The sequence below is a fragment of the Nannobrachium achirus genome (assembly GCF_963921795.1).
Source record: "Nannobrachium achirus genome assembly, chromosome: 2".
Classification (NCBI taxonomy): Eukaryota; Metazoa; Chordata; class Actinopteri; order Myctophiformes; family Myctophidae; genus Nannobrachium; species Nannobrachium achirus.
The window spans coordinates 67,059,086-67,071,294 of record NC_137811.1 but is presented as its reverse complement, the minus strand read 5'-3'; the positions used below and the strand labels follow the sequence as shown (position 1 = coordinate 67,071,294).

Sequence of the window (12,209 nt, the reverse complement as noted above, 5' to 3'; positions counted from 1 at the left end):
CATCTATTTTTGATATTTGTATGACCTTCTCTGACTTCGAAGTTTACATTTACCTATGAAGGTGGATTCTGCTTTTCAATGGGAATGGAGTTTCTGCAAAATACGCTCCATTCTCCATAAAAACTGGAAATGCAAAACAGGGAAAGAAACCTGTTGAAACAATGCTTTTGCAGGAAATGTTCAGGAAGAGAGCAGTAAATACCGAAGAGTTGAAACGGCATATCTGCAACTCGCTGAGTCGGCTCATGCGACCTTCGCAACGTGGCTCAAGGTTAAGGCCTCCGTCATCTCCACTGAAAAAAAGAACCCATATGGAAAATGGCTAATAACAATATAGAATCTGTCCATTCTGGCTCCATTTCATGGTCCTGAAAAGAGCTGATAATGGCCATTGCATGGTGCTGATGTATTCGAAACGGGTGGTTAAATCAGTTGGGTTTTTTGGAAATATGGTATTCGGTATGGTATTCCTCCTGACCACCTCTGCCGACCTTTCTTCAAAGCTGTCCACGGTACGTTGCCGGCAGATTGCGGATATCAAACAAGATAAATCACGAGCTCACCCTGAGTTCATGACCACTCAGACACAATGTCTCAGCTAGTTAGAGCGTCTTGGAGCTGAAAGAACTGCTGAAATGAACTCCAGCAAGGGAAAGCATTTTAGTTTGCTCCGCGTTGACATAATCGTGTCCTCCACCGAACTGCACTTCTGCAAGGAGTATGCTTGCAGCTTTAAGAAACACTACTTGGGTCATGCAAGTACAAAAATTGTCACTTTGCAAGCTAAGCTACAATAGGAACGTCGACTCTAACAATGTCTTCTCATTTCAGAGGAACTTCAAAAGCCACCCGAATCCACCTTAAATGCACGAAGAAATGCACACTTGCATAAAAAATAAAATAATCACACAAAACAAAACAGACAATAACAGAGTTGGTTGGGTTACAGGTGATCTTTATACACCCCTATTCATATTTACATTGGCTGTCGGATGTGGTACGCATCCCTTATCTGGGGGCTTACAAAATGCAGACAAAACTATTCTTTGTTTGCAGCATCTGCAAAAAGAAGTGTCCTGTGAAGTATTACGGCGGTTGCAGTATATACTGATAACAGGTCAAGGGACTCATCATCTGCACTGATGGCGAGCGCCGCCGCATTGTACATCACCTCTGTGTGCCTCTCGTTCCCTCTCTGCTCCAGCCAGCCAATAAAGTGACCTACAAACCTCTTTAGCGTAGCCATCAGCCCTCTGCCCCGCTTCCCTTCTGCCTTTCCATTAATCCCGGCGTCTCAATCAAAACTCCTCCCGGCCCCCATCGCTCGCTTCCTTTGGCCGCTCGTATTATACGGTCCGTGTCGGGCAGAAACCTCCTATCTCCATGTTCTAACTTTTTTGTGTTTTTTTTTGGTATATTAACCCAAAGACCTGAATGCAAATCTATCATTATTTTATGCTTTAATTATTACAAAATAGCAGATATACAGTACAAGCTCACAGCGCGGCACCGAGTGAAAAATCGCGAACATTTGTGCAAGTCTTTTTGACCCGATTCTATAAATGTCTTCTAAATCAGTGGTTCTCAAACCTTTTCATGTCAAGGACCCCCAAAATTACATGAATTTGGCCGCGGGCCGCCATCTCAAAATATGTTGTTCCAGGGACCACCCAAAAGCAAATATTTGAGTTACAAATGAAAAAAAGACAAGCTTTTAAAAAGGTACAGTATATTCAAAAATCAAGATTTTTCAAAAATAGCAGATCTACAAGCTCGCAGTGCGGCACTCGGTGCCATGCTGTGAGCTTGTATATCTGATATTTTTTCAATAGTTAAAGCATTAAATAATTCTAGACTTAAATGGGTTTAACAGCCCTACTTGATCACCTATAGCGTCGCACAAAAGTGTCAAAAGTAGCATATCTGCAAGCTCAAAACGTGCGCGCGAAGCGAAACGTTTTGAGCTTGTATAGATCTTCTTACGTTAGCGATTTGGGAAATTTGAAATCCTGGAAAAGTAGGCCTACAACACTTTAGGACATATACAAGGTTTTCGGCCCGACGGAGGCGATATTCATCCCCTGCCCTCCTTCTCGCCTCTCGCTCCATCTCCCGGCCGGTGCCCTCTTGTTGTCATCAACCCCCTGCATCTTTATCCTCCGCACCGCCCTCGCTCACTCTTTCATCTTCCTGTCATTTTAAAAATGTGCCCTTCTTTATTGTCCCGGGTATTTCTTTTTGCCAGACCCAGGGGGTCGGCCTACAAAAGGCTTTGTCGGTCTGTCGGTCTGTCGGTCGGTTGGTCGGTCCCTCTTTTCCTCAGTGTGCCTGTGTTTGCCTCTGACTGCTCATCTGCCCCTCCCTTCCCTTGCTCGGCTGATTGCCTTGAGTGCCGTCACCTGTACAGGACCAGCTGAGTTGAGTTGGCTGACGAGCTGCTGACACTATAAATTCCTCAGCCCATCTACAAGCTCAGAAACATTTCCAGCTGCTCAGCCTATACAATCCTGTGTGTTCATGTGTTAGTTCAGTGCCATACTAGTGAAAACAGCCGATCTACAAGCTCTTGCTATTAAGTGTTGAAAATGTTCCGCCCCAACTCTGTCAGAGTTCCCCTTAAATTTGTTAACAATACAGGCTCCGCACTCCTGCCAGCGTCACGCTTGCCGGACAGGTCAAAGGAGAGAGGCCAGACTAAGATTGATCCACCCCCCCCCCCCCCCCCCCCCCCCCCTTCCTTGCATTCTGATTTTCATTGCGGGTCTGGCAGAACCAGGTGACCTGGTCTAGTTTTTCTCCTCCTCCCTCTCCACCTCCCTCCCTCCCCCTCTCCACTTGGACAACAAGGATTTATTGTCCCTTTAAAGATGGGGTGCCAAGGGGGCACGGTGGTGCAGTGGTTAGCGCATCGCCTCACAGTCAGAAGTTCCTGGGTTCGATTCCCGCCGGGGGACGCTGTGTTCTCTCCCCCGTGCCATCAGCGCCCATACCCTGGGTGGGTTTGGCAAAGGGGTCTTTCTGTAATCCAGGTCTCTATAATGCCTCCCCCTGGCCAGCCGGGGCGCCTGATGGAGGGGAAAGGAACTGGTTCCTTCCACGCACTACGTCCAAATCGGGGAAATCCCCCCTGTCAGGTGAAAAGAAGCAACTTGGACTACTTGTGCATAGAAGGAAGCATAATATCAGGTGGGTGGCGACCCAGCTGAAGTTAGCCACACCCACAGTGTTGGGTTAGGGTTATATGATTGATGTCATGTCATTAACTCAGTGTTTTTCGATCAGGTCTTTTGACTCAGAGGCTTTAAGCTTTCAGGAAGAAACCAAAAATACACAGGGAAGGCAAATATGCACATTATCCCACCCAGTGGATGCCATAACGTGGTTCCTTCCACGTGCGATGTCAAACCGGGGAAACTCTCCCCTGTCAGGTGAAAAGAAGTGGCTTGGACTCCTCGTGCACAGATGGGAGGAAGCATGAGGTCAGTCCGTTGCCCACGCAGGTTGGCAGAGGGAGTGCAGTGCCCAGGATTACATTAGACAATTGACACCGGGTGAAAAAGATTAGTTGCAAAAATACAAATAAACATTTTAATAAATAAAACATGAGGTTTTTGCTGTAATGCAGGGCACAACAATATATAATGGATGGCAGTGGTGGAAAGTAACGTCAATGTACTTAGGTACTGTCCTCACTGGCCTCCCGGCATGTGCACTTAATCCTCTCCAACTAATCTTCAACCAGCCAAAATTCTCACATGTGTGTCCTCTTCTCTGCTCCCTCCACTGGCCCCCGGTTGCTGCCCGCACTGAATACAAAACACTAAAGCTGGCCTTCAAAAAGCAGCCAAAGGTACCTCCAAAGCCTGATTAACCCCTCCAACCTCACCCGTTCACTCAGATCAGCCAACACAGGGATGCTGACAGGACCCTCGCTAAAAATCCCAGGACAAAAATCCACTCATCCTAGACAATTCGCCCTCCTGGCCCTCAAACTGTGGAATAAACTGTACTAAGTACAATTGTAAGGTGCTTGAGTATACTTGAGTATGTCCAGTTTTTGAGCGGTCCGAGCCGTTCCCACATTTGACCGAGGGTGTATGTCCGTATCAGTACGGACATACATCACCGCTGGGGTAATACACACACACGCACACACACACACACACACACACGCACGCGCACGCACACACACACACACACACACACACACACACACTCTTATGTCTGTATGTTCGTATGAGCAAGGCAACACCAGCTGCAGCCACCCAGCGGCGCTGTTGAGCAGCCTGCACGGCTCACTTCACACGGGTGTGAACTTTTTGACACTTCTCAGAGGCACATATTGTACATCTTACTCCGCTACAATTATGTGACAGCTTTACTAACCATTTAGATTACCAGTAAGGCTCCCTAATCGGGAGATAAGCGACCGTAGGTCACTTATCTCCACAAATAGGGCAAAAATGTGTTTTGCCAAAATCTTCCTGATCCATGTTGATGACATGAGTGTAGACATACTGTGTAGTGATTTTCGTGATTTTAGGGCAAAATCTGTAGGAGCAGTGTCCAAAAATGTGTTTTTAAAAATCGGCCTGGAGGTGGCGCTATATGGGAGAGATTCATGTTGATGGGATGAGTGTAGACATACTGTGTACCGATTTGCGTGATTTTAGGGCAAAAATTGTAGGAGCAGTGTCCAAAAATGTGTTTTGCAAGAATCGGCCTCATGGTGGCGCTAGAAGAGGGCCATGTGAGAAATGAGGGGTGGGGTCTCCGCGCCGGCAAGGCGGACGAATAGGTACCGGCCCCGGCTGTCCCGGTCGCTCCTAGCCGGAGTTACGGCATTTTATGTGAGCTGCAGTGTAGGGGGTCCTCCACTGGGGGCGCCACCACTTTTGCATCCGTTCTGGAGCACCAGGAGTCGGTGGTCCCCGGGAATTCCCCGTGAGCAGCCCCGTTGGGGTGGTCATTTGGTCAGTTTAGCACATTTGGTCATTTTTTACATCTGGGGGTCCCCCAGGGACCTGGAGCTCCGGGGGTCCTTGGAGGTTGTAGTTTGGCAGGTAAGGAGCGTGTGTGCAAAATTTGGCATGGATCGGGGCAACGGTTGCGGAGATATGAGCAGGGCAAGAGTGTGACGTGTGAGGTGTGACAGACAGACTGACGGACTGACGGACTCACTCACAGTTTGTGCAGGTTTTGATAGTAAGTGCGACCTACGGTCGCAATTACTAAACAAACTTTAACCACTTAAAGGGATATTCCACTTTCAAAAAACTTTTGGTCATTGTATGGTCTAATCAGGCTTGTATGAACACCCTGAACAGTTTTTAATTTGCTTCATTCAGTATTTAGATATTTGATGTAAATGTTACCAGCCCCAACACGCCCAGGCCCTCTCCACATACACACCCATTGTAACTTCAAACTCCATTTTAACCATGATAGATTCATTAAAAACACCCATTATTTTTTCTGGTGACTCATAATACCCTCCTAATACGTGAGCAGACCGTGTTTTTTCAATAACTTTTTTCATTTATTTTCAATAAAATATTATTGTATTTAATGTTTTCCATTTTCCCAAAGAATTATTAAAAATAAAAGAAAAAGGTTATTGAAAAAACACGGTCTGCTCACGTATTAGGAGGGTATTGTGAGTCACCAGAAAACATAATGTGTGTTTTTAATGAATCTATCATGGTTAAAATGGAGTTTGAAGTTACAATGGGTGTGTATGTGGAGAGGGCCTGGGCGTGTTGGAGCTGGTAACATTTACATCAAATATCTAAATACTGAATGAAGCAAATGAAAAACTGTTCAGGGTGTTCATACAAGCCTGATTAGAACATACAATGACCAAAAGTTTTTTTGAAAGTGGAATATCCCTTTAAGCCCTATATTTTATACTTTGGCTATTAGAAAATAGCTCATCTTCAAACGGACAGCGTGTCACGTTGCAACGCATTGTGAGATTGCATATCGTCTATACTTCCAGGGTAAAAGAACACATTTCTAAACATTTTAGTAGCTTTACTTTTGGTACTGTATTATGATTATATTGCAGTATTGCTACTTTTACTTAACACTTGCGCTTTATTTTGAAGCTTTTGGAAGTAGATTCCGAGATAAAGCGGTTTCTTTGCAGCAGCAATGAATCGGAGCATATGGAGATTACGCGCTTCCTGATGCTGGCGGCCGAGTTGCATCAGCAAGTTTTTTCGCTCACCAGCAGCGACAGCAGCGCCTGTTTGCCTGGTAACCATGGCAACCAGGTGAGACGCAGAGCATCTTAACTCATTTAGTGCCCCTGAAATTAACGGATTATAAAGTCCACGATGCCACCTTCAGGCTGGCAACACCGCCGTTATCTTATTTTGAAGGCCAGAAGTCCACCACGCAATCACTTCCGGTCTGACGTCATCGGATCGTGCGCCGGAACCGATCGTTCTCCACGTGGAGTTGTGTAATGGCCGACCGGAGCTTTTATCATTGTGTAACATAAGCGAGCATCTGCCTCCATCCTAGCTTCTAAAGTGTAGTTTTGAGATAATGGACATTAAAGATGAGATCCCCTGTCCACCTCAATGTTATGGATGGGACTATTTTGTGCTCGTGGAGCCGTGATGATGCAAAATCAGCTACGGATTTCGTCTCCGGACCTGCGGCCATTCTTCTCGGTAATGTACTCGCCGTTACAGTAATATATTACTTTTCCCGAGTATACTCGGGATTGGCACTGCAGGTACTCGAGTACTTTTCACGAGTATTCTCGGGATTGGCACTAGATGAGTTAATGGGGACTTGGCGCTCCTCAGGGGGTAAACACTAAGACGTTTGGGTACGTTTTAGGCACTCAATCTTTAAGTAAGAAATCTGAGTACTTCTCCCAACGCTGATGGAAACATAGAAGATGCATTGATGGAAGTTGTGGTGGCGAGTCTATCTGTTACGGCTGAGCAGCTTCACAGCACTTGGGAATAAACGAGAACTTTAAAGTGCTAACATTGAGCCTCTGGTTGTCACAATGTAATGTAATGTGATGTAATGTAATGGCCTGAAGGGAGAGACCCTTTGATTGTCCCCCAGTCTATATGTAGGTGTGCTGGTCTCACTCTCTATGTGGTTCTGTGTGTCGTCGATTTCGGGCAGATAAACCTCTTATCTCCGCATTCTCCATAATCATCGTTGTCGGGTCCAAAACCCGCTCGTTTTGTATTTATTAGCCGATCTACAAGCCGATCTACAAGCCGATCTACAAGCACACAGGCGTTGTGTGCTTGTAGATCTGCCATTTTCACTAGTCTTGTGCGACAGCCTTGTGTGATGAAGCAGGGCTTTTCGTTACTTTCCGGAAAAAAAAAACGTACAAATTTGAAACGTGGGAGATCCGAGGTTTCTGCACGACAATGACGATATATATTTGTGAATTGACTCCCTCCTTGATCATACTACAGAGTCACAGACAACACAAGTATCAAAAGTAGCAGATCCACAAGCTCAAAGCAGCCTTGTTGCGAGTGTTTCCACCCCACAAAGACGATATATAAACATCACATCAGTGAAACCTGCCAGCGATCTTTGCTCAGACACTTTCGCAAAGCTGTTGAGGCCATTTTGGAACTCCAGCCAGAAGCAAAGTCACAGCAAAATAAATGTAGGAGTAGTGAAGCACAGAAAACAGAAAAAAAGAAGAAAGAAAAGAAAAGAAAAGAAAAACTTTTTCTCAGTATTTTCTCAGGTCAATATATGTTTTGGTAGCATTTATGGGGGAGAATCATCTCTAACCACTAGATGGTCCCCAACAAAAATGGCAACCATAACTGCCACCTCACAGTGTAATTGTTTGTGTGTGCTCAAAAGGAACCAAATAGACCCCTTTAACTCCATATCCTCTCACAGTTAGGGGTCCTTGAAATAAGAAAAAACGTTTGAGAACCACTGATCTAAATTTTTATCCCTAATAAAATGGAAAAACAAGCAATGTTACAATGACTTTAAAGACTCCACAGGGATGAAGTAAACCTCTTTCAGAACCATGGACAGCTCCCCTAGCCATCATGCCTGAGAACCAAAAGTAATTCAGCACTGCTAATGAGTGGACAGTTCCGTGTGGGGTGTAGGCCTGCTGACACTGACTGCACCCTTGCCATTGCTCGGGCCGGGCTCTCGGCTCAGCCCTGCTATACTAAGAACGGGCCTAACAACGTTTCCAACTTCCAACAGCTCTTGGGAGCCGCCTGCGGGAGCCAAACAAAAGACGTGCCACTGCTGACACAACGCGTGGGTGTGCTTCCCAGTCGCGCTTGGCAAAAACTGCAAACAAACACGGAGAAGAAGAAGCTCCTGCTTTTCGTTCCAAGTGATAGTGCTGGCGTCTCCAAAATGACTAACAACTGTTGATACATATGTGCACAGCGTGCGAACAGCTCAAATAATGTGTCATCATTATTATGAATGACTTAAAAACAAACTGGACTTATTCCGTTCTTACTGTCACTTAGCAATTGTGTATCACCGCCACTAGTTATTTAAAAAATGTCACTTCAGGGAAACTACAATACAGATGACACATCTTCCCGCTGCATGCCAAAAAAGCTGCAAGTTTCAGATTTTTTATTTATTTCTTTTTTGCATCTGGCAATGCTCGGGGTGGTGCGCAACATCGCTCCGGCACAACCTCTAGAGATAAATGGCAAGAAACACTATGTTTGGAGCATGTAAGAGCATGTAACACAGCATGATTGGTCCGGGTTTCCCTCCTAATTAGATGATTACTTGCATCCGCACAGCAGGTTTAAAACTGTCTTTTCTTGCGATAAAGTAGGATCTGTTGTTCACACCCCATTTAACATCAATTATGCATCGATGACTGCACATCACTGAATGATGTATGGACTAAAGTCATCCATTAGATGTAGTAACCTGTTATTGTACAAATAACGGATCATTTCTGAGTAATGTACGCTGACAGATATAAAATCCCAACAAGGAGCAAGTAACGGCAACTGGTTATCATATGCAATTTGATAACACTGCATAGCACAGACACTCTCAATTAATTTTTAAGGGTTGCCATAAATGCTTTAAAAGTCCACTTTTAAAGCAACAAAAAAACTATTGCTAAAAGTATGTTAAAAAATGTCAGTCAGGTGCGTAAAAAGTCAACGAATACATATTGCCAGAGGCCACTTACTGGTGCAGTGGTCTCCAGCGGGTCCAAGGCACATCTCTTCTTTATTCTTCCTCCCCGTCCATAAAAAATGTGCCTTGGAACGTGCCGGAGACCAGCGCACCAGTAAGCCGCCTCCGGCTATATTTCTTTGCTACTAGAAGCACACAGTAAAACTGTCAGCGGTTATTTTATTCACGTGTAACTCTTAGAGTGTACAACTGTAACCAAACGGTTACTTGCGTGTCCGTTCGGTTACAGCTGTACTCTCTCAGGGTTGAAAGAACCACTGAGGAGTTTAGTGTGTATGGCTACTTTGGGTTGCGTGTGTGTGACTGCGTGTGAGTGTGTGTGTGCGCGTGCGTGCACATAGGACATCATAGAGAAAGGTGAGAACCTGACTATGATGGATAGTATAAGCTCACCATCTCCCACCAGCTGCAGTAGGGCCAGGTCTAAAGGACGTTTCCAGCGAGAGTTCTTGTGCAGGGCGATACCGTAGCCTGTGGTGGCAAAAACCTTCCCTGAGCCTATGGTCATCACCTTGGGAGGGAGAGAAGGGGAAGAGAATACACAGGGGGGGCATCCATGTTAAAAGTTTGGTTAAAGTGCTTTTCAAGAACTTTTCTTTTTATTCCCCCTGGCAGCGCCAAAGGGCAAGTCACAATCTCCAGGCATTCCTGTGTTTCCATTCCATGCAATAATAGCCTGTCTACATGACACGTGTTATCACTTTTATCACTCTAAAGTAAGGTGTTTTTATTCAAATGCCAATGAAAAGTTTAACTGCTTATATAGGCCCTATTTCACACTTTCGGAAATTGTCTATTTTTCCAGCATGTAGATCGGCTATTGTCACAATTCATTTCATGTAACAGTTTCGTCCCAAAATAGGTATGCATGGGGAGTGTTATATTATTATTGGGAAATGAGTGTAGTGATAATCTATAGTATATAACATAACCAGTAAGATGCCTAAGGGTGAAACGCGACCTTGTACTAAAGGGTGAGGTTGCGCAGGACGGAATTCACACAGGACGGAATTCATTTGCAAGTGTGTTTCGAGTTGTGGTTGGTTGTTTAAGTTGGACAAAATATTTTCCCAAATATGGATATGACTGATGTCTGACATCATAGATGTGTTATGTTACAGACCACGTGAGACTCACAAAATATGTCCATATATGGGCCTTCCAAGCTATAGCTAGCTACTAGCTTATCTATCTATAAATGCGAGAAGTCTCTGCGTGTCTGTCTGTCTGTCTGTCTGCGTGTATGTAATCCGCGTATCTCGAGAACCGTTCGTCCCACCGGCTTCAGATTCGGCACGCACGTTCTCCGCCGCGGCGCGGAGTGCAGTGCCCGGCCTCGACCCGACCCGACGCGCGTTTTTTCCGAAACGGCGCAAAACGTTCGGAATCTCCTTATGCGGAGCTGATTGTTGACATCAGGCTGTTCCGGAGGAAATCATGTCATTGTGACATCACTTCATAAAAGGCTCTGACATCACGTACACCACATGACCCCACACTCCTATGACAACACGGGCATATTTACATTGTTCCCGAGTTGGCCAGGGCGCCGACTAGACGCTCGGCCGCCCATCTCCATATATGGGCATAAATGGACGTATCGGCGCAAGCGCTGACTCATTGTGACATACAATGGACGCAATCTCCGTATATGGGCATAAAGGGGACACAGATACAGTGATCTCCATATATGGGCATATGGGCATTCTGACATCACTTCTGCTGACTCAAAGACAAACAGGCAAACAGATGGTCAAAACGGGTCCTACAGAGATCTCCATATATGGGCATATTTACATTGTTCCCGAGTTGGCTAGGGCGCCGACTAGACGCTCGGCCGCGCATCTCCAAATCTCTGCGTGTATGTATCTCTGCGTGTATGTAACCCGCGTATCTCGAGAACCGTTCGTCCCACCGGCTTCAGATTCGGCACGCACGTTCTCCGCCGTGGCGCGGAGTGCAGTGCCGGGCCTCAACCCGACCCGACGCACTTTTTTTCCGAAACGGCGCAAAACGTTCGGAATCTCCTTATGCGGAGCTGATTGTTGACATCAGGCTGTTCCGGAGGAAATCATGTCATTGTGACATCACTTCATAAAAGGCTCTGACATCACGTACACCACATGACCCCACACTCCTATGACAACACGGGCATATTTACATTGTTCCCGAGTTGGCCAGGGCGCCGACTAGACGCTCGGCCGCCCATCTCCATATATGGGCATAAATGGACGTATCGGCGCAAGCGCTGACTCATTGTGACATACAATGGACGCAATCACCGTATATGGGCATAAAGGGGACACAGATACAGTGATCTCCATATATGGGCATATGGGCATTCTGACATCACTTCTGCTGACTCAAAGACAAACAGGCAAACAGATGGTCAAAACGGGTCCTACAGAGATCTCCATATATGGGCATATTTACATTGTTCCCGAGTTGGCTAGGGCGCCGACTAGACGCATTGTTCCCGAGTTGGCCAGGGCGCCGACTAGACGCTCGGCCGCCCGAAGGGCGGCCGAGCTTCTAGTAATATTAATGACATCAGGGATTTCCATATATGGGCATACAAGGGACAAGGACGCAATGTGATGTCACAACAATGTGATGTCATAGGTCAGCTATAGACATTGAGGTTGACGTTACTGACGTTACTGACAAGATGTGATGGTTTTCATAGTTAACTGCGACCTATGGTCACAATAAGTAACTTATATTGGCCTAGTTGTTTTTTGCATTACTAATGTGTGATTTTAACAAAATCCCACAGCATAACTGGATTCTCCAGTGTGCCTTGGAACACTAATTGAGAACTACAGTGAGTTGTCATGTCATTATGTTTGAACGGATTATACATGTAAATGTAATTATGAATCCATCATTTCACACAGAGGAAAAGCTTTCACTCTGCATTGCTGCCTTCTCTGGACCCATCCTGTGGGCCCAAGGTGGAGGGGCCTAAATGTTTTTATACTTTAGCTACTGAAAAATAGCAGATA

The 12,209-nt window shown here is 45.7% G+C and overlaps 1 protein-coding gene across 1 annotated transcript in view; it reads right to left on the bottom strand.

Annotated features, from left to right (window-relative positions):
- Nucleotides 1-12,209, bottom strand: part of grin2db (glutamate receptor, ionotropic, N-methyl D-aspartate 2D, b) — a gene marked incomplete at both ends in the record, with an annotated part of 213,335 nt that overhangs the window by 73,652 nt on the left and 127,474 nt on the right. The window contains 1 exon segment of the mRNA XM_080743639.1: nucleotides 9,598-9,715. Coding sequence (XP_080599765.1) covers nucleotides 9,598-9,715 — 118 coding nt within the window.